The sequence below is a fragment of the Chiloscyllium punctatum genome, chromosome 37, assembly GCF_047496795.1.
Source record: "Chiloscyllium punctatum isolate Juve2018m chromosome 37, sChiPun1.3, whole genome shotgun sequence".
Taxonomy (NCBI): Eukaryota; Metazoa; Chordata; class Chondrichthyes; order Orectolobiformes; family Hemiscylliidae; genus Chiloscyllium; species Chiloscyllium punctatum.
The window spans coordinates 18670088-18696761 of NC_092775.1; the positions used below are offsets into that span (position 1 = coordinate 18670088).

The 26674-nt window shown below is 40.0% G+C and overlaps 1 protein-coding gene across 13 annotated transcripts in view; it reads left to right on the top strand.

The window, feature by feature from the left end:
- zmynd8 (zinc finger, MYND-type containing 8) overlaps positions 1-26674 on the top strand; it is a 161471-nt gene that overhangs the window by 123985 nt on the left and 10812 nt on the right. For 7 of the 13 annotated variants that reach the window (XM_072556359.1, XM_072556353.1, XM_072556360.1 and 4 more), the window contains 11 exons: positions 708-778; positions 1125-1202; positions 4730-4845; positions 13172-13662; positions 14438-14587; positions 16029-16181; positions 18435-18983; positions 19881-20246; positions 21510-21706; positions 25480-25560; positions 25657-25735. In XM_072556359.1, the coding sequence (XP_072412460.1) occupies positions 708-778; positions 1125-1202; positions 4730-4845; positions 13172-13662; positions 14438-14587; positions 16029-16181; positions 18435-18983; positions 19881-20246; positions 21510-21706; positions 25480-25560; positions 25657-25735 (2331 nt within the window). The remainder of the gene's footprint in view (positions 1-707; positions 779-1124; positions 1203-4729; positions 4846-13171; positions 13663-14437; positions 14588-16028; positions 16182-18434; positions 18984-19880; positions 20247-21509; positions 21707-25479; positions 25561-25656; positions 25736-26674) is intronic. The other 6 variants (XM_072556354.1, XM_072556361.1, XM_072556363.1 and 3 more) reach the window with 4 other exon arrangements.

The window sequence follows — 26674 nt, forward strand, 5'->3', positions numbered from 1 at the left end:
CCAACAACTCTTCAATTTAGAGACTATTAAACACTAAGCAACCTGTTTGATCAGCTCCCCATCTACTAGCTTAAACATTCATCGCCTCCATCACTGGAGCAGTGTGCGACTTGTAGGATAGCCTGCAGCATTTACCAAGGCTTCTTCTGCTGCACTTTCAAAACTAATGGTTTCTATCCCCTGAAAGGCTAACCACAATAAGAGCAGGGGAGTGCCACCAAGATTTTCCCACTTGCCAAACACCATTCTGAATTGGAAGTATATTGCTATTCATCTATCATTATGGATGTAATTTTGAAAGGTTAATTTTGTCGTACTCTTCTCAATGTAAATTGATGTCTGAAATAAGATTTTCAACAGTACATTGATGTCTGCAAGAAGGAAAATTTAAGGAAAAGGAAAAGTTCTTGCTGTTCTTTGAAAAAGTGCCATTTGATCTTTTATGTTCATCTGAACAGATAGAACAGGTCTTCATTCCCTTTTGAAAGATGGCATTTTTGACAATATAGCATTCCCTCAGTTTGGCACTGAAGAGTCCATGTAAATTACGCGCTGGGTCAGTTCTAAATGTACAACCTTCTAGTTGGTAGGTGAGAGTGCTGCCACTTTGCCAAGCAGACCTGTAAAATTGTGTAATTTGTCAGATGTGCTCTGTTAGCAAATTAAATGTTAATAGTGTAGGGTTCTGTTTTTAAAATCAATAATAGATTTTTGTATTGCAGCCAATCACAAACTAACAGCAACAGCAAAGGTGATCATTAAAATCTGCGAGCATGAGGTAAGTATAACAAGACAGTTGCATCATGTCTTAACACTGCACTTCTGGTTTATAAAGCATTATTGGGGAGTGCAGAAGAATCTTTTACTCTGTATTGTACTGTATTTTATATGAAATAAAAACACAACCGTAGCCGTATCGTTCATACCTTTTTCTTTCAGGCACTGAAAGTTTAGGCTGACCTTTGTTCATTAGATTCTTCATGTGAATCTAGTTTTTTTTTCTCTTTTTAAACATTGCTGTTCATTTCTGTCTTTCTGATTTTTAGCATTCTTATTTGAAGTACCTTTTCAGTTATGTTGAGACTCAATAGTTTCAGGTGATTGTATTCTTTTTTTAAAAATAGATGAATGAGATTGAAGTTTGTCCAGAATGCTACTTGGCGGCATGTCAGAAGAGAGACAACTGGTTCTGTGAGCCTTGTGTAAGTTGAAATTTTCTGGAGAAACTAAATGACAAACCTCAGTGTTTATGGCAGCAGTTCTGGTAGTCTACTCATCAGACAACTAAGACTTCAGCTTTAATTCACTGTTGGTATTTTCTGTTATTCAGAACCTTGACTGTTGTTAGTGATCTTTAGAATTCTGCTGTACTGAGCTACATCTTATTGCAAGGTATATGTGTTTCACAATGCAAGCAAATACACTTTTTGGCTTTAAGAATAAAAGAAAAATGCCAATTTAAATTCTCAATGTAATCAACAATTTACCAGCAGCAGAAAATACCCTCCAGTTGACTTCAGGAGCTGCATTTAAAGCCAATCAGATCTTCAACTGGTGTGCGGATTAACTTAGGAATAGTTAACTTTCAATGATTCGAGAAACAAGAACCATAACACCTTGTGTCTTCAAAAGGATGAATGATTTTGCATGTACTTCAGTTTCAATAGCAGAACAATATATTGGCTCCATAGCTTGAGTTGTTGGATGACTGGAGTTGTGGGTCGCGATAAAGTTGACTACAGGGGACTTTCCCAGGAAATTGAAGATAACGGTGGGAAAATCCCCTGTGTTTTGAACTCTCTCTAAAAAGGCCTCAAAGTCTAAGAATTCTGAGTGCGTCAACTCATTATTTAAGTTTAATAGCTGTCCAGAAAACCTGGGGTTTAAAAACCTGCTCTAGCTCCTGGACACCTACTAAACTGAAAGCCGGACTCTCAAACCTAAAGGACCTGACCTCCAGGCACTGATGCACCCATCTCCTCCATTCTCAACTCTGAACCCAGTCCAACATCCCACATCCCAACCTAAGCACTCATCCACTCACCTGACAGCTAATTAGTCTCCCACACCTATCCAGCTGTTAACTTACTGCTCACTTGCCTTCCCTCTGTCTCTGTCAAAGTGCCTTTGGGATCTTTAATTGCTGAAACACAGTGCTGTATCAATCCTGGCCTGCAGTGCTGCTCCTACACAGAGCAGATTTCTCACTGGCTTCCGTTGGAAACATTCCAGAGAGACTAGAAAAATCAGAACAGGTGAAATGTGTAAGTTGTGAAGAGGATTACTGACTGTCAAATCTGTTCCAAAGTTGATCAGACTTTCTGGATCATTTATAATCCTAGTTAGGCAGCATGAAAACAGATCCTTTTGTCCAACTCATGACACTATGTTGACCAGATATCCTAAACTGATCTGGTTCCATTTGACCCATAACCCTTCCTATTCGTGTGCCCATCCAGATGCTTTGTAAATGTTGTAATTGTACCTGTCTCCTCCACCTCCTCTGGCAGCTTGTTCCAGACTTGCACCACCCTTTGCGTGGAAAAAGTGACCTTTTTAAATCCTTTCCCTCTCACCTGAGTGAAACTATCAACATTTGACATTATTGTAACTGGAAAACTGACAGTAACTTCAGGCCCCTATATATGAGCTGTTAAATATAGAAATTTGGGTGATTCTGTTAGTGATTCTCTGCTCCTCTATGACATGATCTTGAAAGTCTCTGCAAATGGAAATCTTCAGAAGTCATTTGAGTTGTTGTGAGCTGCTAACTTTTTCCGTTCCACTGTAACCTCCTGATTTAAAATTTATACCTTGTTGATATGATTACCTGGATTTTAACAACATGCTGAGTCAAAGTAATTGTTGACAAATCTCCCTGCTCCTGAAAAACTCATTTTGAGATTTGTCAAATTCCATAAGATAAAATCTTTGTTTCCTATCATCTTTGTCCTTAATCCTGCATGTATGTTCTAATCTTTGTGTTGCTGTCTTTCAAAATATTAAAATACGAGAACTCATCAATGTTTGTTTCTTACTGCTCTGCTGTCCGTGAGCATCTTTCAATGTGATTCGGTGTTTGGCCTGTTTGATTACATCATAGTTGCTCCTGAAGAACCCTACAGCCAATGTCAGAGTCACAATAATGCTGAAAAAGATTTAGTCCATGCCATCATTATTTTTTTATGATCAATGGCAAATACCATCACTTCACCTCAGATTGCACATTTATGAGGTGGGGTTGTAATGTCAGTAGCAAGGGCAGGGGTGGCTATTGATTTCACATGAGTGCCTTTCTTCCCCTCCCATCCTCCAGCCCATAAACCAGCAGTTGTTTCCATGCTCCCTGCTGGGTGAGCCCCAACAGCAGCTGGGTTAATGTCAGCAGTGTTGAGCTGAGACTGAGACTGAACATGAATTGCCTACTGAAGGACTTCAGCTGGCAGTAGGTTTGAATCATTGTCCATAGATGTAATTGGGGAGGAGATGGGAAAGTGGTGTTGTACCTGCCTGCGACTGTCTTGCCCAATGAATTGTCCCCCTCTTCCAGTGCTATCAAACACACCATGGAGATGAGTACAAAATTCCACCTATTTTACCTCAGAGCCTGTGAGTTTTCTACATTCTTTCTCACATTTCCCTTTGAAAATAAATAGCTTCTATTTTCTATACCTTTTCATTTATTTTATTTGTATCTCTAACTTCAAATTTGATCAGTTGTCTTTACTCTAGTGTTGTAAGTCCACTGATGTTCAGGCAAAGCATAATAATTGCATTCCTCAGTATTTACTCAACTCATAATATCACCTTGTTGAAACACTGCTGTTATGCAGTACTCGACTTCTGAAGGAAGTTGTGATAGACTGCCACCTTGGGTTCAAAATCTATAATGCCTGTTCCAGAACAAATACAATAATTGACTGTCATGTTGATGAACAGTTAGATATTTATGAAATTTCCATTCCTTTCTCACTCAAGGCAGATAGTTTCATTGTAAGAATGTAGACTGAAAATGTAAGGAACCAATACCCTGAAGTACAGCTGCTCCTAACTCAGAAAAGAGCCAGCAGATTGTTCTCAGTTCTCATGATGGATGTACTGATTGAGTTGGCCTTTCAAATGCTTCCTATGCATGTCATGTGCACACTGTTGATGCAAAGATGTGCTGCTATATTCCATTGAAGTCCTATGTTTTCCATCCTGTAATGGTATGAGAATTGCAGTTCTTAAGCCATTATAGAATAATAGAATCCTTACAGTGTAGAAAGAGGCCAATTGGCACATCAAGTCCATGCTGACCCTCTGAAAAGCATGCCACCCAGACTCAGCATCACCCCCAGCCCTCACTCTATCCCTGTAACCTTGCATTTATCATAATTAATCCATCCAGCCTGCATATCCCTGGACAGTTAACATGGCCAATCCACCTAACCTGTACATCTTTGGATTGTGGAAGGAAACCAGAGCACCTGGCAGAAACCCACACAGAAAGGGGGAGTATGTGCAAAGTACACATAGATGAGGTGGAATCTAATCTGGGTGCATGACGTTGTGTGGCAGCAGTGCTAACCACTGAGCCACCACTGGAGTCATTTGCACTGAATATTATCAACCCTCCTACACTGTTCTGTTCTTTTATATTCTGTGTTTAGCACTGCAGAGCTATCCAAATAGTTCTATTTTTATGCAGTAATATTTATAGATATATCCCTTTTTTATTTATATATAGAGTAATCCCCACCCTCTTGTCTGGGCTAAACTTAAAGGTTTTCCCTTTTGGCCCGCAAAAGCACTGCGGGACAAGGATGGACAGGTTGATGCACGCTTCTTCGGGCAACATGACAGGTGAGAATTGAGCTGTGCTCTGGTAACTTTTCTTGACAGTCTGTAAGTCAGTCTACATAGGAAACTAATTTAATTTGGTTCCCTAAGTGGACTCCCATTCCTTAAAACAATTGCAGTATAGCATTTGGATTCTGTGTTATGGAAAACTACTTCAGGCAACACCATGTACATCTTAAAACTTTCATTTGAAGCTTCTAATATGTTTTTGTTAGCAATTTGGTCCATAATTTCAGCAAAATGTAACTTTATGGCTGTGAGCTGTTAATGCTATGTCCACTTAACATGTGATGGATAAAGAACCCACACTATAATTTAGTTTCTTTCTAAGCTCAGACTGTATCCTAGCAACAGTACAGCATTCTGGTAAGGTACCATTTAGTTTCAGAACTGTCACTGGTGCTAATAATCATTGGAGCAGTTAAATTTAGGGCACTGCACAAGAAACAATTGGTTTAAGTGCATTTTTTAAAAAATTCGTCTTTGTATCATTTTAAAGTATCGATACACTTGAGTAGCTGATTGTAACAGTGTCAGGATTCATAAGAACCTAAGAAATAGGAGTAGACAATCTGGCCCGACGAGCCTGATCTGCCATTCAATATGACCGTGGCTGATATTTTTGTGGACTCAGCTCCACTTATCCAACCTCTCACCAGAACCCTTTCTTCCTTAACTGTTCAAAAATCTATCTTTGCCTTAAAAACAATGGGGTAATTCCATTTAATGTGTTGCTGTTTGCTTTTGAGTGCTGTTTTAGTTTGGCCGCCTTATACCAGCAATTTGAAAACAAATTCCTGTTTCCTAAAACTAAGGATCTGAGCTAAAAAGACCAGGACATTTAAAGTTGCAGTCCTGGTCTTCACTGTAGAGAACCGCTTAATCCTGAAAGTTGCCACCCAGGTGAGTAGTGCTGTTAAGAAGGCATATGGTGTGTTAGGTTTCATTGATAGAGGGATTGAGTTCCGGAACCGCAATCTCATGCTGCAACTATACAAAACACTAGTGCGGCCACACTTGAATATTATGTACAGTTCTGGTCGCCCCATTACAATAAGGATGTGGAAGCATTGGAAAAGATGCAGAGGAGATTTACCAGGATGTTGCCTGGTCTGGAGGGAAGGCCTTATGAGGAAAAGCTGAGAGACTTGGGTCTTTTCTCATTGGAAAGAAGAAGGCTAAGGGGGGATTTGATAGAGACATACAAGATGATCAGAGGATTAGATAGGGTAGACAGAAAGACTTTTTCCTAGGATGATGACGTCAGCTTGTAGGAGAGGGCATAACTACAAATTGAGGGGTGATAGATTTAAGACTGATGTCAGAGGGGTATTCTTTACACAGAGTGGTAAGGGCTTGGAATGCCCTACCTGCTAAGGTAGTCAACTCAGCCACATTAGGGAGATTTAAACAATCCTTAGATAAGCTCATGGATGATTTTAGGATAATGTAGGGGGATGGGCTGAGAAAAGTCCATAGGTCAGCACAACATCGAGGACCAAAGGGCCTGTTCTCCGCTGTATTGTTCTATGATGGTGGTATAGTTAGTCTTGATAGTTGTGGCAAAAGCAGCATTTATGGAGAGAAATGTTTAATGTTTCAATCAATGACCCTTTAACTGAAACAGAAACTGTTGATAAAGGTTTTCATTGACCTGAGATGTTAACTCTGTTTTTCTCCATAGCTCTTCCATGACATGCTGATTATTTCCAACCATTTCAGATCTTGTTTCTGTTTTCCACCATGTGTAGTATTTTGCTTTTGTTGCAAGTGTGGGTTGAGGACTCCATTTTGGCTAGGACACCAGAAGGACTTGTCAACTCTTCATTTAAATAATGCCACATTAGCCAAAAAGCTCAAACGTGGTTTCTTTTAAACTGTCTCACATGGAAAGTAGCTCCTCCACTTCTTTCATGGTGAAGCATTGAAGTGCTAGCCGAGATTACAAGGCTCAAATATCCTGAAGTGGAACAAGAATTGTTTTTTTTTCAATAGATATTTTTATTGAAAATTTAACATTTTTACAAGTTTACAAATTTAAAAAAACCCAAGTATAAACATTGATATACAATTAAATCTTAAATAAATAATAACCAAAATTTATCAAACAAAAAAAACCAAGAGGAAAAAAAACAAAACTCAACTAACTACTAATCTAACCTACAACTAACCAGAGTGTATAATTAAGTCTCTTACATTATTCAAAGAAGAGAAAAAAAAACAACGGATAACACAGAAATTGGGTAGTGAGATACATGCTCGGAATGTATTAACATCAAATCGTAACAAAACCCGTATTCGTGTGGGATTCCTCTCCCAAGGGGCTCCAGACCAGCCAGGTTCGCCATCTCAATTAAATAAAAGCCCTTGTTAGGATGGCAGAAATATCTGTATTTATGTAATTCAAGAAGGGCTGGCATATTTTATCGAATAATGCGGTCTTTTGGTGCACCATATTTGTAAGGAAGTCAAGGGGAATACATTCCATGATTGATCTGTGCCAATTCCAAAGTCCAGGGGAGCCCTCAGCCACCCAGTTTACCAAAATTATTTTTCCTTGCACAGAAAGAGAGAATAGAAAGTAATCCCTTCCTGTGCATATCCAGGGAGGGTAAGTTCGATAAGCCCAAAAGGAGCAATACAGGGTCCACACTAATTTCCGTTCCTAAGATTTCTGTCAGAGCACTTGCTACTTTAGTCCAATATCTACGGATCTTATGACAGGTCCATAAGCAATGTACAAGAATGACCACCTCTATTTTACATTTGGGACACATTGGAGATGCTCCTGCCTTAAATTTTGCCAATCGATCTGATGTTATATGGGCCCTATGAAGTATCTTCAGCTGAATGGCCTGAGTTCTGTTGCAGAAGGTGATTCTTCTGGCGTTTTCCCAAATGTTATTCCACGTTTCTATAGAGATTTCCAGTCCCAAATCCTGATCCCATGTTTTACGCAGATTGTCCATATCTCCCAATACTTCATCATGTAATAAATGATAAGTAGTGCTGACGGAAGATACCCCCATTGGCCATAGCACTCTACGTTCTCTATCTGATTTGTAAAGACTATCTAATAACGTAGTCTTCTTCTGTATGTAATCTCGAATTTGGAAGTATCGAAAGAGGTCTCCATTAGATAATCCAAATTTCTGACGCAGCTGTTCAAAAGACATCAGGACCCCTTTAAACCGATCCCCTAAACATGAGATACCCCTGGATCTCCAGAGTTTGAAAGTGGCATCTGTAAGCCCCAGTTGAAATCCCCTTGCTCACACTATCGGAGCATAGGGGGATGTTTTGTGAGTTGCCCTCGTTTTGCCGCATTATATTCCAAGCTTTAATTGTGTTTAGTATTATAGGGTTTTTACAGTGGTCCATAATGATATTCCTCTTGTCTGAAAGTAAGAGGTTAATAAGTGGGCATTTTACTTGAGAGGCCTCGATGTCCAGCCAGATTGGGTCTTGTCTGACCCACAATCAATCAGCTATGTAACTTAATAGGGAACTTAACTGATGTTTTCTAAAATCTGGGAAATCCAATCCTCCCCTTGCCTGTGGAGCTGTAGTTTCTTCAGCTTAATGAGGGGCTGTATATGATTCCAGATAAAGGAACCCAACTAGCCATATAATTTACGTAGTGCCAGCCTTAGCAGCATCACCGGAAGCATTCTCATAGGGTATAGGAGACGGGGCAGGATATTCATTTTAATTAGTGCTATTCTACCTTGCCAGGAAATTGGAAGGTCTCCCCATCGCTGAAGGTCCTGCCTTATCCTTTCCAGTAAATGCACAAAGTTAGCCTTGTATAACTGACCAAATACTGGGGTAATAAAAATGCCTAAATATAAAAAGCTCTCCAGGGACCACCGAAAAGGAAAGTGGGATCCATCCAATAAGTGGGATATACTAGCCAGGCCACCCATTGGCATAGCCTCCGATTTTGAGAAATTAATTTTATAGCCTGAAAATACACTAAATGTATTAATAACTTGGATTAAGCGAGGCACGGACATCAAAGGATTACTGAGAAATAGAAGAACATCATCTGCATAAAGGGTAATTTTATGTGTACCTGTACCAATCCTCGGGGCCATTCTATTAGGGTCAGCCCATATAGCTTCTGCTAGTGGCTCAATTATTAGCGTAAATAGTAATGGCGAAAGAGAACATCCCTGACGGCAGCCCCTATCCCCACTGAAGCTATCTGAGCCTAATCCATTGGTAATCACAACTGCTTTGGGATCACTATACAGTATTGAGACCCATTTGGTAAACACCTTTCCAACGCCAAACATTTCCGATGTGTAAAGCAAATATGACCATTCAACCCTATCAAATGCCTTTTCCGCATCTGATGAGACTACTACTCCTGGTATCTTTCCCTCATGGCAGGCTTGAATCATATTCAAAACCCTTCTAACATTATTGGATGATCTAAGGCCCTTTAATAAACCTGTCTGATCCTCCTTTATGATATGTGGCAATACCCTTTCTAGCCTCAATGCTAACGTCTTAGAGAGGATTTTAAAATCTACATTTAGCAAGGATATTGGTCTGTATGATGCGCAATCTTCTGGGTCCTTTCCTTTTTTTGAGCATAAGAGAGATATTCGCCTCTTTCAGCGAAGGCGGGAGACAGCCCTGACTGTATGTATAGTTATACATGTCCATAAGTGGACCAGCCAATATTCTTGTAAATTCTTTATAGAATTCAGCTTGAAAGCCATCTGGGCCAGGCACCTTGCCACTCTGAAGTTGCCTGATTGCGTCAAGTATTTCTTGGATTGTTAGGGGAACATTCAAGACTGATACCTGTTCCGGAGTTATGTCTGGAAAGGTCAGGTTTTTAACAAATGACTGCATCCTCCTAGTCCTGTCTTCTCAATCCTGCGATTTATATAAATCAGAATAAAATTTTCTAAAGATTGCTTTAATCCTTTTATGATCATGAGTCAGAATACCCGTACTTTCCTTGATAGATGTGATGGTTTGAGAGGCCGCCTTTTTCTTTGTGCGAAATGCTAAGTATCTACCAGGTTTATCGCCAAATTCATATAACCTTTGTTCTGCAAATAATATTTTCCTCTTAGCCGTTTGGGTAAGCGTGGTGTTTAGAGCTGTCCTAAGGGCCGTAATCCTTTTAATTTGATAATAGAAGGTCTGTCAGTATATGCCGTTTCAGCTGCTTTTAAGCGAGCGTCGAGCAGATGCTGTTGTTCTCCCTTTAATTTTTTTCTGGGTCGCTGAGTAGGAGATGATCAAACCTCGCACGTAAGCTTTGATGGTCTCCCACATCATTGATGGGTTTTTAGCCATACCTGAATTAATTTCTAAAAAAGTTTTAAATTCTTGAGAGAAGTACTTTACAAATTTACCGTCTCTCATCAGGAAGGGGTCCATACGCCAATGCCAGGGGGTTGTCTCATTGTTCCTCGCCTTGATTTCCATATATACAGCAGCATGATTTGGAAATTGCTATACTGCCTATTTTACAGGATGATATGGAATTTTAAAAAATCGAGGGGGCAAAAAACATATCCATTCTGGTATGACATTTATGTGGATTGGAGTAAAAAGAAAAATCTCTGCCCTGTGGATGAAGGCATCTCCATCCATCTACCAGTCCTAATTCTTTGTTCAAATCCACCAGTTGTCTAGATCTGGGAGATGCTCTTGGGAATCCTATCTATTTCTGGATCCATAATACAATTACAGGGAGAGATTTTAATTGTATGACAAGCACCGAGAGCCATCAATTTTGAAAAGGCTTCCATTATAAATTTAAAAGGATGTGCCGGGAGGGCAATACAAATTTAAGATCCCATATTCCTCTCCATTTATAAGCGATTTAATCAGAATATATCGTCCAGATTCGTCTTTTATCTGATTTAGGATTTTGAAAGCGAAATTCTTCCGAATAAGAATAACAACTGGTTAGCACTGCTGCCTCAGTGCCAGAGACCCGGGTTCATTTCCCGCCTCAGGCGATTGACTGTGTGGAGTTTGCACGTTCTACCCGTGTCTGCGTGGGTTTCCTCCGGTTCTCCGGTTTCCTCCCACAGTCCGAAGATGTGCAGGTTAGGTGAATTGGCCATGCTAAATTGCCTGTAGTGTTAGGTAAAGGGGTAAATGTAGGGGTATGGGTGGGTTGCGCTTCGGCGGGTCAGTGTGAACTTGTTGGGCCGAAGGGCCTGTTTCCACACTAAGTAATCTAATCTTAAAAAAAAAACTCCCCTGCTTTTTGAGCTGAAAGAAGAGAAAAAGGCCTGATCAAAGCCACCCTGTCGTAGTTTCAAGTGATCTTTATCCAATAAGTGTGTCTCCTGTAGGAGAGCTATATCAACCCTTTCTTTCTTGAGGTTTGATAATATTTTATTCCTTTTCACTGGTGAATTATTCCCCTTGACATTCCAGATGCACCACTTAACCGACTGATCAACCATAATCGTCCAGGCAAGTCCGAGACCTCTTGGGAGGGGAAACCCTATCCAGAACATCCCGAGCATAGAGCATATAAAATTCACAAAAATAAAGGCTCTTTAATACACTTACATCAATATAATAAAAAACTATTTCTAAATTAAAATAACGTATTTAAATGGAGATTTTCCCCCTTGTTCCCAGGGGGTATCACTTCCTTTCCAAATGTCCATCATATCTTCTCCCATCCAGTGCCCCACCCTTAACCCAGACGTCCCTCAATAGGATGAAGAAAATTCAAATATACTACAGAGCTAGAGTTAACAGTAAGCACCCTACCCCGCCCCCCCCCCCCCCCACACACACAGCAACACCTGGATATATTTGGTAATGTTAATACCATGTATAAACATATATAACTATAAAATTACAGCCTCAACAAGTAATAATTAGATATAATAATACAAAATAACAGGGGAAAACAACCCAGTTCCTAAAGACGGAAATAAAATAGGATAAGGTAACCACCTCCCCCCCACCAACATTAACTAGAACCCCCCCCCCCCCCCCCCCGGCCTACATATATATTAAAAAAAGGGGGGAGAAAATCGCTAAGTAGAGAATAAATAAATAAATCCCTCTCCACACCCCCCGAAGATAATATTAAACAGTAAGGTTAAAAAAAAGGATTAATATAAAAAAAGGATGTAAACCGGAGTGGGGGGAGAGCAAAACAACATCAATTAACTCTTACAATTTATCTAAGAGAGTCCAAAAATTCCTTGGCCTTCTCCAGTAATCCAAAGTTATACACAGACCTTCATGGTTAAAGCGTAGCGTTGCTAGGTAGTGCAAGGAGTACTGAATATTTAAGACCCTTAAACACTTCTTCGCTTCACCAAACGCATTCCTCTTTCAGACCAGAGCTGGGGAAGAGTCCTGGAATAACATAATCTTGACTCCTTTATAAATCATGGTTTGGGGATCTTTCCCAAGATTTCTGGAAGCTTCCCTTGAATCCCCCCAGAACAAGAATTGTAATGAGCTAAGGGTGACAAATTTATCCAGGACACCAGTCCCTTCAAACTTCCTAAATGAAGGTCCAGTCTTATTTCAGTATCTCACATGAGGCATGGTTTTCTTAACAGATTCATCCTGCTGCTTGTATTATTGTCTGGAGCTGTGGCCACCTTTCCAGCAGTAACCAGAATTTCTAACTTTCTATTCTATTTTTGTATTTTTGGTGACAACAGCAATGCATTAATGTAGCATTTTCTTTGGAATGAGATATCCCAGAGATTATCATATAGAATTTGATGCCAAGCTAAAGATTATTTGACCAGTTTAGTCATTGGGCAGTCTGTAACCAGTGCATTGAGAGGGGAAATGCATGGGAGAAGTGGAGAGAAATTTAGGAAGTTAGTTCCAGAGCATGGAACAGAGGGAATTGAAGACAAAGCCACCAATAGTGGTGAAGAAAATTTGGTGTGTGAAAGAGGCCAGGTTTGGAAGAGTGCAGCTCTGTGGGTCCTGGGCTTCGGATGATTACAATAGAGAAGGACAAAGGCATTGAAGGATTTGAAAACTACGTAAGGATTTTAAATCAAGGTGTGACCGAGAGTGCCAAGAGTTATTGTAGATCAGCGAGCACAAGAGTGAATGTGACTTCATGTGCAAGGGCAGAAAATGACACTGTTGCTCCCAGGAATTTCTCTTGTACTTAAGCAGTTAAATAAAAAAAAAGCAGCTATGTATGAGAAGGTCACCTGCATATTTTCTTAATACTTTTGTTATTGGAATGTGGAGTTAAGAAAACCAGAATTGGAAAAGATATACAGTAGTCCTTGAAGCAAAGTAAATTATCTTGATTTCAAATTTACAAATACATTTTCTCTTCTACATGCAGGGCCTGGGTTCCAATAAACAATTGCTACCTCATGTCAAAGGAAATTCCCTTTTCTGTGAAAAAGACTAAAAGCATCTTCAACAGTGCAATGCAAGAAATGGAAGTTTATGTGGAGAACATTCGCAAAAAGTTTGGGGTATTCAATTATGCACCTTTCCGGTCACCGTACACTCCCAACAACCAATTTCAGATGTTAAAAGATCCCCAGAATCCAGCAGCAGGGACTGCTAAACCTGATAAATATGAAAAAATGAAATTAAACTTTGATATGACTGCATCACCGAAGATAGTTCTCAGCAAGTCCATGTTGATCAGTGGTCCCAATAGGAGAATTTCACTAACGGATATGCCCCGCTCGCCCATGAGTACAAACTCTTCAGTACATACTGGTTCTGATCTAGAAACTGAACCTGCCGAAAAGAGTATGAAAGCAGTTTCCAGTCACTTCAGTGCAAGTGAGGAGTCCATGGATTTCATTGACAGGAATACAGGTATGATTCCCCAATGTAAGAACTTGGGTGAGTAACTGACAAAGAAAAGAGGACTTAAATTTGCTTCATTTTCTAAAGGCAGGTGAGGCAGTCAATGGGAGGCTTAACTTCTATGGCTCTTAGAGCAGAACTTATGCATTGGTATTATTCCAATAGTGAATTCAGATACACGTGGCTGCATCATTGAGAGGCAGAAATGGTTCATGCTGGTCAATTTTATATAGAAATTTCAGAAAACGTGTGCAGCTTTAGCAAACTTGGTTTGAAAATAGATGCACATGGATTTTAAATAGTTTTTTTTCATGTTGTTTCATTTGAATGGTGGACACTGTATTGTAGAGATGATGTGCCAGTGTCACCAGCATCTAAGTGGTGGTATTTGCTAATTTGTTGGATGAGTTGCTAAAAATCTTGAGATGTATTCACAAACTTCAGAGACTTACGCATCATTGTTTATACCAAATGAGCAAAAGGGAACGTGGGGATGCTTGATGAATTGCCATTGAATATGGAATTTATCTAGTGAATTAAATATATCATTAAAAATGAAGCTACTAGTTGTGCAGGAGTCCCTTGTAGGCTTGATGGATTCCATATTCACTGGTTAAACAGACTATTCTACTCAATGACTGTACGGCGTGTGCAGTTATTGGAAAACAACCATTAACCCCCTGCTGACTTAATGCTCAGTTGTGGCACAGGTTGCAAACATTTTGTTCAAAACCTGGAATTCTCCGCCAGCTCCACATTTGACTCAGTTTGTTTCCTCTTTCAGCTTCTCCTGGATCTGTGAAGATGAGTCAAGCTGGCAGTGTGTCGGGCAGCCCAAAACCCTTCTCTCCTCAGTCCTCCACTCCCATTGCTGCTAAATCAGAAAGGACTTTGAAAACCCCTCCTACAGGCAGCATCCTTAACCTAAACCTTGGTTAGTTCTGAACATAAAATGTTTTTCCATCGGTTTTGTAGCATTTTTGGTCAAAATGCAGTGAGATAAACAGACTGGGTGGGATGGAGTGTGTGTGTGTGTGTGTGTGTGTGTATGTTTGTGTTTGGAAAAGAAATGGTCTGGGCTTGTGTATGACATCCTGGAAAGACACAGAATTGGAAGAGACTTTGGAGCCAGATGTATCATTTCTTTTGGAGGGATATAGATGTACAAAAATAAAAGTATGTCATCCTTTTTAGAATTGACCACCAAGTTAATGGTTCAGTAGACTCGCTCCTATTGTGTACAGCCCCAATTATTTTAGATACCCTTTTTTTATATTTGATGTCTGAAGGTTGTAAAGTATGCAAAGAAACAGTAGACAACCTTTCCAAAAGGCTTATATATACTGAGCACATGTTTGTCCAAGAACAGTTGGGGAAACAAGACTATCTATTATTTACAAAAGTGTTTACTTTGTCTTCCAGCACCACTACTGTTCATTTGAGTTTTCATCCTAAGATGTCAACCTTTTATTTAGGTTCTCTTTATTGGTCTAAGAAACCTCATTTTGATGAGTTAGCAAACTGAGCAGGTGCAGGTGACATCTTTGGAGAGTGAAGCAGAGATGTTTCAAGTCTGTGACCTTTCATTAGTATATCAGGGTTCCGATGAAAGGTCAGAGACCTGAAACATTAATTCTGATTCTCCACAGATGTTGCCAGACCGCCTGCATCCTTGCAGCATTTTCTGCATTCATTTCAGATTTCCAGCATCTGTAGTATTTTGATTTTGTTTAATTAAGAAGACTCCTTGTGTCAAAGTTTCAATTATTTATAAGGATGTTACCAGGTTGAAGGGTTTGAGCTACAGGGAGAGGCTGAATAGACTGGGGCTATTTTCCCTAGAGAATCAGAGGCTGGGGCATGACCTCTTTAGAGGTTTATAAAATCATGAGGGTCATGGATAGGCTAAATATACAAGGCCTTTTTGTCGGAGTCGGGGGGAGGGGGAGTCCAACACTCAAGGGTAAAAGTTTAATGTGAGAGGGGAAAGATTTAAAAGCGACCTAGGGGGCAAATGTTTCATGCAGAGGATGGCGCATGTATGGAATGAGCTGCCAGAAGAAGTGGTGGAGACTCGTACAATTACAGCATTTAAAAGGAATCTGGATAGGTCTATGTATAGGAAGGGTTTAGAGGGATATGGGACAAATGGGACTAGATTAATTTAAAATATCTGGTCAGCTTAGGTGAGTTGGACTGAAGGATCTGTTTCTGTACTGTATATCTCTCTGACGCTCTGGGGAGCACTTTGGTACACAAATATGTTGTGCCAATGGCTGTACATGTGATAGGTTGGCTCAATGTCTTTTCAAATATTGTTAACACAATTTTGTCTTGCTTTCTTACTAATGTTCTGCTTTCTCTTCTCATAACAGATCGCAGTAAAGCAGAGATGGACCTTAAGGAGCTCAGCGAATCTGTGTTGCAGTCAGCTCCCGTGCTCCTCACTTCACCAAAAAAGCAGCCAGTGCGGAGTAGCTTCCTACTTAACCTTGACAAGACAATAGAAAGTTGTAAAGCCCAACTAGGTGTGGATTCAATAATTTTGTTTTTCTGCTTCAAGAAGGCCTTTGTAAATGTCATTTTTGCTTTAGGAGGGAGGGCCAATAAATTAAAAGACTAGACTTTGACTATTACACATCTGAGGTTAAAGGTTGCTTAGATACAGTCTAGGCACATACTTGTCAAGTCAGAGTTTTACTCCAACTTATATGTCCTAAAACTCTGATCAATTACTTGTACATGCACCCAGTTGCGTTCTCACCCTGCTAATAATTAATCACCATCTGAACCCAACTCCCATTTGGCTTCTGGCATCCCTGAAAGACTCTATGCTACCAGATGATGTTTAAAAATTTCCTTTCACTATTATTGGTTAAGAAGACATGAAAGTTGGCATTGGCTGAGGTATGTGGTGTTGGCAAGGCAAATATATTTCCTCACACTTTTTTTTATCAAGATGGAGAAATGATCATTAATGAGCAGACTACGTTCTGGGAATGAACTGCTGAAACCCGTCTACTGAAGGGAAATCCCATTAGAATGATTTTTGAACCAGAGATTTTTTACTTGCTTCCATCTGGATTGGTGCCCAGCACACACTTATTAAAGTTGCCAGCATTAAGTCAAAATTTATAAACAAACCAAAATCTTTGTTTGACTTGCAAATTTACTCTGGTCTGTTTCATTTCTGTTCAGTTCAGTGCAAAGATTATTTTATTTGTACTGAAGATTTATTGCTAGCTGACTGAACAAAACACTCAGCTTGTCTTGCTTCAATACACATTGTATTCCCTATTCTAGTGAAGCACTCAGTCACGTTTATCTTAAAGCCACATTTACAGTACATTTCAGGGTTACAAAGCCATGCACACCAGAAATGGATATTTAAGTTCATTGTTGATGCTAATAACTGATTTTAACCAAGGTTGCAGTTTTCCTACCTGAGGAAATTAGCTACAGCTCCTGCTTCTGATAATATTCACTGACAACTGCTGGAAAAAAAATTGGATGTGTATAACATCTGATGAGGACAAATTATGACCCCTCCATAATCAAATAATGCAGACTGCTGTAGCACAAAGCAATATCATCGAAAATTATGATTAGTTATTTGAATCACCAGAGGATTTTTGGGAATATTCACAGGAAGAAACCATACCTTCAAGAGATGAAAGGTGACTGTTGAGACGCAGATATTTTTATGCAGTATGGCCCTCATTCATTTGAACACAGCAGTCATGACATGTTGAATAGGCCCTCTTTGTAATCTGTTTTATTTTGTTATAAAAGCGTCTTCCTCTTTCACCTTTTTCCATATTACATGTGGGGGGGGGGGGAGGGGAGGCGGTGGAGGAAAGAGTTCACCCCAGTCACCATTGTGTCAACCATCATGTTTGATTTGGCAGCTTGCTGTGCCTCCTTCTGCTAACGCTTGCCCATTTGTCAAGATTGGGACCAACACCAATGCATGGTGTTTGTCTGCACCAGTGGCTGGGAACTTGTTGGAAAATCTATTCTTTCATATATTAAGCTCTCATTTGTTACAACGTCCTTAAGGCTAATATATATAATCCATGTCAGAATATATTCTTCAGTAAAAATTTGATTGTTACTGCATTGCATTTATGACCAATCATGCCCTGGTAGAGATGAGAATCAATATGTTATAAAGTTCCATTAGTAATCAACAGTTGGTTCTGCACTGAAAGTCACTAGTGAGATAAATCAGAAATAAAGTAAAGCATTTTCCACTGTTTGTGAAGCATTGAGGTTAACCAAAAGCAGAAAGTGTGGCTGAATTTTAGCAGAGAGTAGTGTACGAGTACTCTGATATTCGGTTCTCGGATACTGTTGTAAATCCTTAAGGTTTTATACCATTTAAACTTCAGGTTTTAGATCTCCGGATTGCTTTTTCCCCCTGCCTCTTGCACCCTCCTTTGCAGATTTTGAAATAGAATGAATTCTGTTGACAATACTCAAATTGCATTACTCTTTAAGAACATTACCAAATACAGAGATAAGTCACACTGTTTTTGTTTTACACTGTCATTGTGGTCCAATGGCTAGTTTTGACACATTGCTTGCTTAATGCTGTACTTTACAAGAATGCACAATGGTACTAATACATAGCAAAGCATGGAAATGCCCTCTTATGCAGGAATATTTATTCAGTCTAGTGTTTCTACTGTGTTTGAGGTTTGTAGGTACTTAATTAACATTATTCCAGAAATGGAACTAAATTAGTACTGTCTGAAACTTGAATGTGTCTTTATTCCAAGGAATAAACGAAATTACTGAAGATGTCGATGGAGGACCTGAACACAGTGACTCTGAGGATTCAGAAAAATCGGACACCACTGATAGTGAGTATGCCAGTGATGAAGGACCAAAGCTAAACAATGGGCAAGAGGAGGGAGAGGAAAAGGAAGGTACCAGGAGTGAGAAAGATTCCCCTTTTGTGAAAAAGAAGCCAAAGCAGCTGATGGCTCATGATGAAGTAAAGCAAGAGACAAATCCAAGTTCGGCTGTGGGGAAAAGTGAGACATCTGGGCAAGAAAAGGCAAATGGCGACCCTGACAAAGAACTTGAGAAAATGAAGAGTCTACATCAGGCAGCAAAGGAGAAACTAGGGAATAAAGATGAGACTGACTCACCAACTGTGCACTTGGGACTGGATTCTGATTCTGACTCTGAGAATGAACTGGTTATAGACCTGGGCGATGAAAGTAAAGAGGCTGTTCGAGAAGGCAAGAAAGGGGAGAAGAGCAAAAAAGATCAAACTCCAACACCGACATTGAAGGAATCGCCATCTGCATCAAATACAGAAAGTATGTACCTTAAACATTTGTTTTATCAGTGATGTATTACTTTGTTTTACCTGGTGGGTGTCCAGTGGTGTTGTGTTCATTCTTTCTTTAAAGGATGGATTTTGGATATTTTGTGACCGTAGATGTGTTTGATGATACCTGATCAAAATTTTAAGTCAAAAAACCATATCATGAATTTATAGATTTGTTTAACATAAGAATGTATAACGTAAGAATGAAGGACCTTAACGTTCAATAGAAGCAATTGCATCAGCTATTCATAATTAACAAACTGAAGCACATTGGGATTTGGAGTTTAATCTTTCTTAAATTGTAAATTGCTAAGTAATGATGCATATTCAGACTCTCTGAAAAGTGTGATCATGGTGGAAACTTCAGTTTGGCTGAATCACATTAATTTATTTGGTGTAGAGTTTGTATTGTGATAAAATGCATTGAAAATGAAGGAATACAGCAGGGTGTGGAAGAATGTATCTCATTCAAAGTATTTTCCATTTTTCAGTGAAAATAATTTTCAGTCAGAAATCTAGTTTTACACTTTTTTTAAATGTTCGTTTTGCAGCTGAGACAAAGCACTTGTTTTCTTCAGAATGCAGAAACCTAATGTTTTATTGGCATTGTTGTTTTGGCCCCATTTAAACTACAGTAGCCGTGACTTGAAACTGGACGTAGAACTTGTTGACTCAGAAAAGATTGTAGCCAGATTTTTAAGAAGTGATTAGTTTCACTGTAAACTGGTTGGTGGTGTTTGCTAGGGAAGTGGTCACTATCTTGAAGAAAACATAGTGCTAACTAGAGAACTTTGATTATAGATAATCAGAGATATGTGCATCAAGCTGCTGATTACCCTGTTCAACAGTTAAAGGGAAAATGTAATATTCCTAATTATGTATATAGGTAAAGCATCGCCCACTTCAACTGTGGCCAGTCAACCAAAAGGTGAGGTTGCTTCTTCAGTCCCCAGTCTCCCAAACCAGACCCCTTCAACCAGTATTACAACGACTACCAGTGTTGTGCCTACTGCCACAGTTCCAGCTGTTCCTGTTAGCAATAGTCCGGTTAAAAAACAACGGCCTCTGTTGCCAAAGGAGACTGTTCCAGCTGTTCAGCGTGCAGTGGTGTGGAATCCCTCAACAAAGTTTCAGACTTCCTCACAGAAATGGCACATGCAGAAGGTACAAAGACAGCAGCAGCAAGTGCAAGCGCCGCAACAGCAGTCTCAAACTACAGGGACACGGTACCAGACAAGGCTGGCTGTGAAAGGTATAAATATTTTGAGTATTTATCTCTAATTCTAGGGGAAAAAATCCAACTTCATATTATGTTGGTAAATTTGTTACTGTTTGAAAACATTTACAAACATTTCGGTTTTGTATTAGAGATTTCATGTTGACCTAATCCAGACAGTAAAGCAACTATATTAAGGAACTGGAAAGCATCAACAATAGGAGCTAAGCTCATTAAGTCACTTTTTCAATGATTTTGGGGTTGCACTATCCTCAGCCTTTCATTAAAAACTGACTCCACAAGACTGAGGGAGCCGACAGTATACAAGGTAACACGTTGATATCTGCCTGTCTCCATTGTCATCACAGGACTGACAGCCTTCTATTATTTTTCCATCCTGTAAGAGTAATACTGCATGGAAACAGACCCTTCGGTCCAACTAGTCCATGCTGACCAAGTTCCCAAACTAAACAAGTCTCACCTGCCTGTGTTTGGCCTATGTTCCTCCAAACCTTTCCTATTCATATACTTATCCAAATATCTTTCAAAGTTGTAACTGGATCTGCATGCATCAATTCCTCTGGCAGTTCATTCCACATAGGAACCATCCTGTTTTTTTTTTTAAAAGTTGCCTATCATGTCCTTTTTTTAAATGGTTTTCTTTTCACCTTAAAAATATGCCCCGCACCGAGTTTTGAACTCCCCCACTCTGGAGAAAAGACTTTGGCTATTCACCTTTATCTATGCCCCTCACTTTATAAGGTTTGTATAACCGCCACTTCCTATGTTCCAGTGGTTAAAGTACCCCCCAGCCAGCCTCTCCTTATAACTCAGACCCTCCATTCTGGTAATTTATTTCTGAATCCTCTCCAATTTAATAATATCTTTCCTATAGCAGTCGTTCACAGTACACCAGTGCACAAACTTTCCTGTACACAATAGTTTAGAAGAGGCCTCCCCAACATTCTGTACAACCTCAACAAGACATCCCAACTCCTAAACTCCAATGATCTGAACGATGAAGGCAAGCATGCTAAGTGCCTCCTTAACTACCCTGTCCACATTTGATGCAAACTTCAAAGAATTATAAATCTGACCCCCTAGGCCTCTCTGTGCTACCACACCATCAAGGCTCCCTTGTGAAAACAGTAGAAACGCAGCCTTTCTGTCCACCATTATGTGGCTTCTGAAATGGCAGAAGGGTGCCAGGCTGGGAGTTCAAATTTTCTAGTTCTTGAACTTAATTGTTATGTAAGAATACACTGAAGTCTCACGCTGACATTGACTTTTGAATTGCAGCTGTGCAGCAGAAAGAGGCAACTCTAGCAACTTCAACATCTTCTATCACTTTGGTTACAAGTAGTTCATCTACACCTGTGGCAGGCAGCAATTCGGCAGTGGTGAACACAGCTTCCAGTTCAGTCTACAGTACTGATTTGCCGATAGCTACTCCTTCTGCTGATGTCGCTGCTGACCTTACAAAGTATACAAACAAGGTATGTCTGTTATTTGCCTTTTATTCAATAGGGTTGTCGCATAGCTATTACTTAGACATTGCACCATAGATGCAGCTCCTTTGGACTTTCTGGTGTACTTTGTACAGAACTTGTCACTGTGCTTATACAGAGCTGAAAATGTGTTGCTAGAAACGCGCAGCAGGTCAGGCAACATCCAAGGAGCAGGAGAATCGATGTTTCGGGCATGAGCCCTTCTTCAGGCTCATGCCCGAAATGTCGATTCTCCTGCTCCTTGGATGCTGCCTGACCTGTTGTGCGTTTCCAGCAACACGTTTTCAGCTCTGATCTCCAGCATCTGCAGTCCTCACTTTCTCCTCAAAGACTGTACTTTATACAGTATTTTAATGTGTCGGAAGCAGTTCAGAGCAGGTATATTAGACTAATAAAGCAGACTGCTTTATGAGGAAAAAAACATCCATTTTATGGCTGCAATTTACGTAGTATTTTGAGTTGCAAATGCTCAAGCCTGGAGACTTTTCTGTTTCGAGTCAATTTCAAATACATTTTCTTGTGCTCAAGGTGAAAGTCTACTTCCACAGACAAGTTGCTGCTCCATATAATCTGGAAGATGACTTTGTACCTGAAATAACCAGGTTTAATAGGTCACAGGGCCAACGGTTAGCTTTTTTTTAAGCAATTGAGGGCAACAAGAAAATGATGTAAGATCCAGAAGATTCTGGTAATCCAAGATGGAGGATGGGAAAAATTTCTGGGTGTAACAGCTGTTCTTTTTTTTTGAGGTATTTTAGGTGCTGGAGGTGATTTCCTCAAATTCCAGGAGCAGCAATATACTGTTTCATATGCTGTTGCATTGTTTTGGAACTTTGGAAAACAAAAAAAGTCAAAACAACAGTTTTAAAAGGGAGCAGTAGAGATAAAAGAAGCATATGGTGAGGACAGTGAAGGAGAGAGAGAACCTGCACACTTACTGCCTTTGCTGTTTGAATTCATGTATCGTTGGACATCGGAGTGTGCTTGGGACAATTGCAACATTTTAAGAGGCATTTGGATGGGTATATGAACAGGAAGGGTTTGGAGGGATATGGGCCGGGTGCTGGCAGGTTGGGATATCTGGTCAGCATGGACGGGTTGGACCGAAGGGTCTGTATCCATGCTGTACATCTCTATGACACTCTTGCATTACATACACGTACTGTATTGTAGAAAGAGCTGGACAGCAAACTAACCACAGTAGAACTCAGTAAGGCCATTGACTGTCTTGCCAGTGGTAATGCCCCAGAAAGCAATAATGTTCCATCTAACACTATCAGAAGTGGAAAAACAGCCCCTGCTGCAGCATCACCATAAGCTTATGTCTCTCTGCAGGAATGAATAATATTTCTAAGGCCGTGCAGTACAAAAATAATCACCTCATACAAAGGAGATCACAGTGACTGCAAGAATTACTGAGGCATATCCTGGTTAAGTATTGTAGGGAAGTTATTTGCTCTCATTGCAGTTATTGTACTATAATCCCAGTGCATCTTCAGAGATTGCAGGTGGATGGTTAACATGGACCACTCTACATTGCTTTCATAGACTTTACCAAGGCTTTTGAGCTTGCTGGCAGAGGCAGGCTGTTTAAATTGCTGTGGAAAACCGGCTGCTGCTTGGACTCTGGAATCATTTTTTCTTTGCACAAGAAAATGCACAGTCTTTCAAATACATGGAATAAAATAGGGCTGCATCCTAGCACCAGCTCTAGCATATTTTTCTCAATGGTGCTAATGTATGCCTTTCTGGATTAGAGTGGTGCTGGAAAAGCACAGCAGTTCAGGCAGCATCCGAGGAGCAGGAAAATCGATGTTTCATGCAAATTAGTGTGTCCCTGGATGCAAGAACTGGACACAAGCTGTTCAACTTGGCAAGACTGCATGGCACGACTATAGTGCTCAAAGTCCTCGTCTGTGATCATGCCATAATGGCATCCCATACTGAACTTTACTTGCAACAGTGGTAGATCAAATCTCTCAGGCCTGCAAGGAGTTTTGACTAATGATCAGCATCAGGAAGGCCAAGGTTGTAGGTCAGGGCTTAGAGGCTCTACCTTCCTTTAACATTACTCTGGAGGCCACCAGCAGCTTTGCATACCTCTGATCAACAGTTACCAGGAACCTGGTTCCGTGATGTTGAAAAATGTGTTTGGATTGTTAGTGCTGTAGCTGTCTTGTTGCAGTTGAGCGGTAAACTGTGGCCAAAAATGCAAAGCTTGTGTGTGCTAGGTTTGTGTTAAAAGCTTATGTATAATCTTGATTTTCCTTTGTTCTGAACTGGCACAGGCAGAATTTGCTAAGAGTCCACTCAGTAACCTGAATTTTATCTTGCTTGTTTTCATATTTTCCTTCCTTCATACATAGACAAGCCTTTGAAAGTGCAGTGTATATTCGCATAGCATGTACAAGTCAAGGAAAGATACTGTACCATCTCTGCTGCCTCAGAAAAATATTGTATAGGTGACAGCCTCTCCTCTAAGGTAAACTCTATGGCAAGCTTTAATCAGCACCAAACCAATAGATCATCACATCTGCTATGCAAAAAGATGACATCAAGCACACCCTCAAGTTTAGTGGGCCCAAAATTTGTGCACAGGAACCCTCACTGCTGATTAGAGTGCTGAAGATGAGCGAAGGACAAAAGGAGTGATCAGACAGTGAGCAAAGAAACTCTCTCAGATGAAAAAAACACATCAGTTGACCATAAGCAGATTCCATTAATTTGTGCCTCTAAGCCATAACAGATGATGCTAAATCCAGAAATGACATGATCTATTGTCTCCTAAGATGGACAGATGCCAAAGCAAGCTGTAAACATTCCTGCTTCAGTACCAGTCATCGGTATAACAGAATTGATCATTTAGCAACAAGTTGGTTTAATTTAAAAGACCATGTGAAAGCTATTGAAGTAAGTGGTTATTCATTGTGGGTCCAGTAGCCAAGGTCTCTGAAGACCTGAGGTGCAGGTACACAATCCTTTATCCAAAATTCCAAAATCCCAAAATCTGAAAAGCTCAGAAATCTGAAACATTTTTTGAGTATGGAGCATCATTTCAGTGTGCGAATAAGTGACCCATCTCCACACCCATTGGAACCACATCACTCAGATGTGACGTGGCGGCATGGTCCAGCACTGGCAGGCGTCAGTTGTGTTTCAGCGCTCGTACTATTCACACATGCGTCTGCTGTTAGGTAATTTTTTTTTTACTGTGAAGATGTCATCTATTCTGAAATACGAAAAATTCTGAAAAACAACTGGCCCCAAGGATTTTGGATAAAGGATTGTGTGCTTGTATTGTTGGATTTTTGATGTCAGTCATTTCACACACCAGTGCATTTGACAAACCTTTGGAAAGTATCACTTTCCTGAATACGGTGCCTCATATTCCTGAGAGTACAATACTGAGTTAATAATTTCCTTCAGCGGAGTTGACAGAGCAAAGTGAAATGTTAAGTATTAGTCCTTTTTAGAGAAGGAAGAATTCCTTCCCAAGAGTCTTGCTCATCCTTGGAACTTTCTTTGGTCACGTTTCTGTCTGCTGTAAGATGTAATTATTAAGTGATGCTTAGCTATTAAGAAGTTAGAGAAGGTATTTGTTGTAAGTTCTCAATTACAGTTGGAGAGAATTAACAATTTATTCCTCTTGTAAAGATATTTTAAGATCAGACAGGGTTTAGAAGTGTTAAATGTGACTCTAGAAGGTAGTACAACTTGAGAGTCTAGTTTTTATTATAATCCATATGACTCTTTCTTTCTAGATGATGGAAGCAATAAAGGGAACAATGACTGAAATCTACAATGACCTTTCTAAAAATAATTCTGGAAGCACAATAGCAGAGGTTAGTCACTTGTGACTAAATTTGAGTGTCTCTGTGGAATAATGTCTAATGTCATCAGCTCACTGATCTGAATTGACTGTTTATTTTGTTTGGCAGATTCGGCGAATGAAAATTGAAATTGATAAACTGCAATGGTTGCATCAGCAAGAGCTAGCTGAGATGAAACATAATCTTGGTAAATGTCACAAGTTAGTTTTGTGCTGCCTACTCCATTTTCTCTCTTTGCTTGTTGAAAAAATATTACTTAGTTGTATCTTCTGTGTCAAACTTTATTAGCCTGATAAGGCACCAGAGTAAGACTGAGATAAGGAAGCATTTTCTCCATTCAGAGTTACGGGTCTTTGGAACTCCTTCCCACAAAGACCTGTGCAAACAGATTCCTTTTGTATATTTAAGGCTAAGATAAATTGTTGATCAGTCAGGAATCGAGGGTTATGGGGAAAAGGCAGGAAAATGGATGTGAGGAGTGTCAGATCAGCCATGACCCTGCTGAATGGTGAAGCAGGATTGAGGGGCTAAATGGCCTACTTCTGTTCTTATTTGTTGTGACCAGGGGTTTGCACAAACTTGTTCATTTACTAAACTATCAAATTAGGAAACCAAAAGGAGCTGGCTGCTTTTGTCCCTCAAGGCTGGCATGGACTGGTTTGCACTGCTACCTCACAGCACCAGAGACCCCATTTCAATTCCAGCTTTGTGTAATTGTCTGTGTAGAGTTTGCAAACTCTCCCCATGTCTGCATGAGGTTTCTCTGGGTGCTCTGGTTTCCTCCCACCGTCCAAAAATGTGCAGGTTAGATGGATTAGGCATGGTAAATGTGGGGTTAGAGGATAGAGTGGGGTCAAGTTCTGGACAGGATGCTCTTCCGAGTGTTGGTGCAAACCTGGGCTGAATGAACTCTTTCCGCACTCTGGGGATGCAATGATTCTATGAAATCCTGAAACTCCATGCCTTTTTCTAATACCACTCGTGATTGGGTAGCAAGTTATGGGCCCTTTGACATTTGGATTTTTGTTTTAAAGATGAGTATTCCCCTTGTAAAGAGATTTGTAGATTTTCAACTTTTTGTTCAGCCTTGGAATTGGTGCCACGAGTCAGCTGCCAGATTTTCATT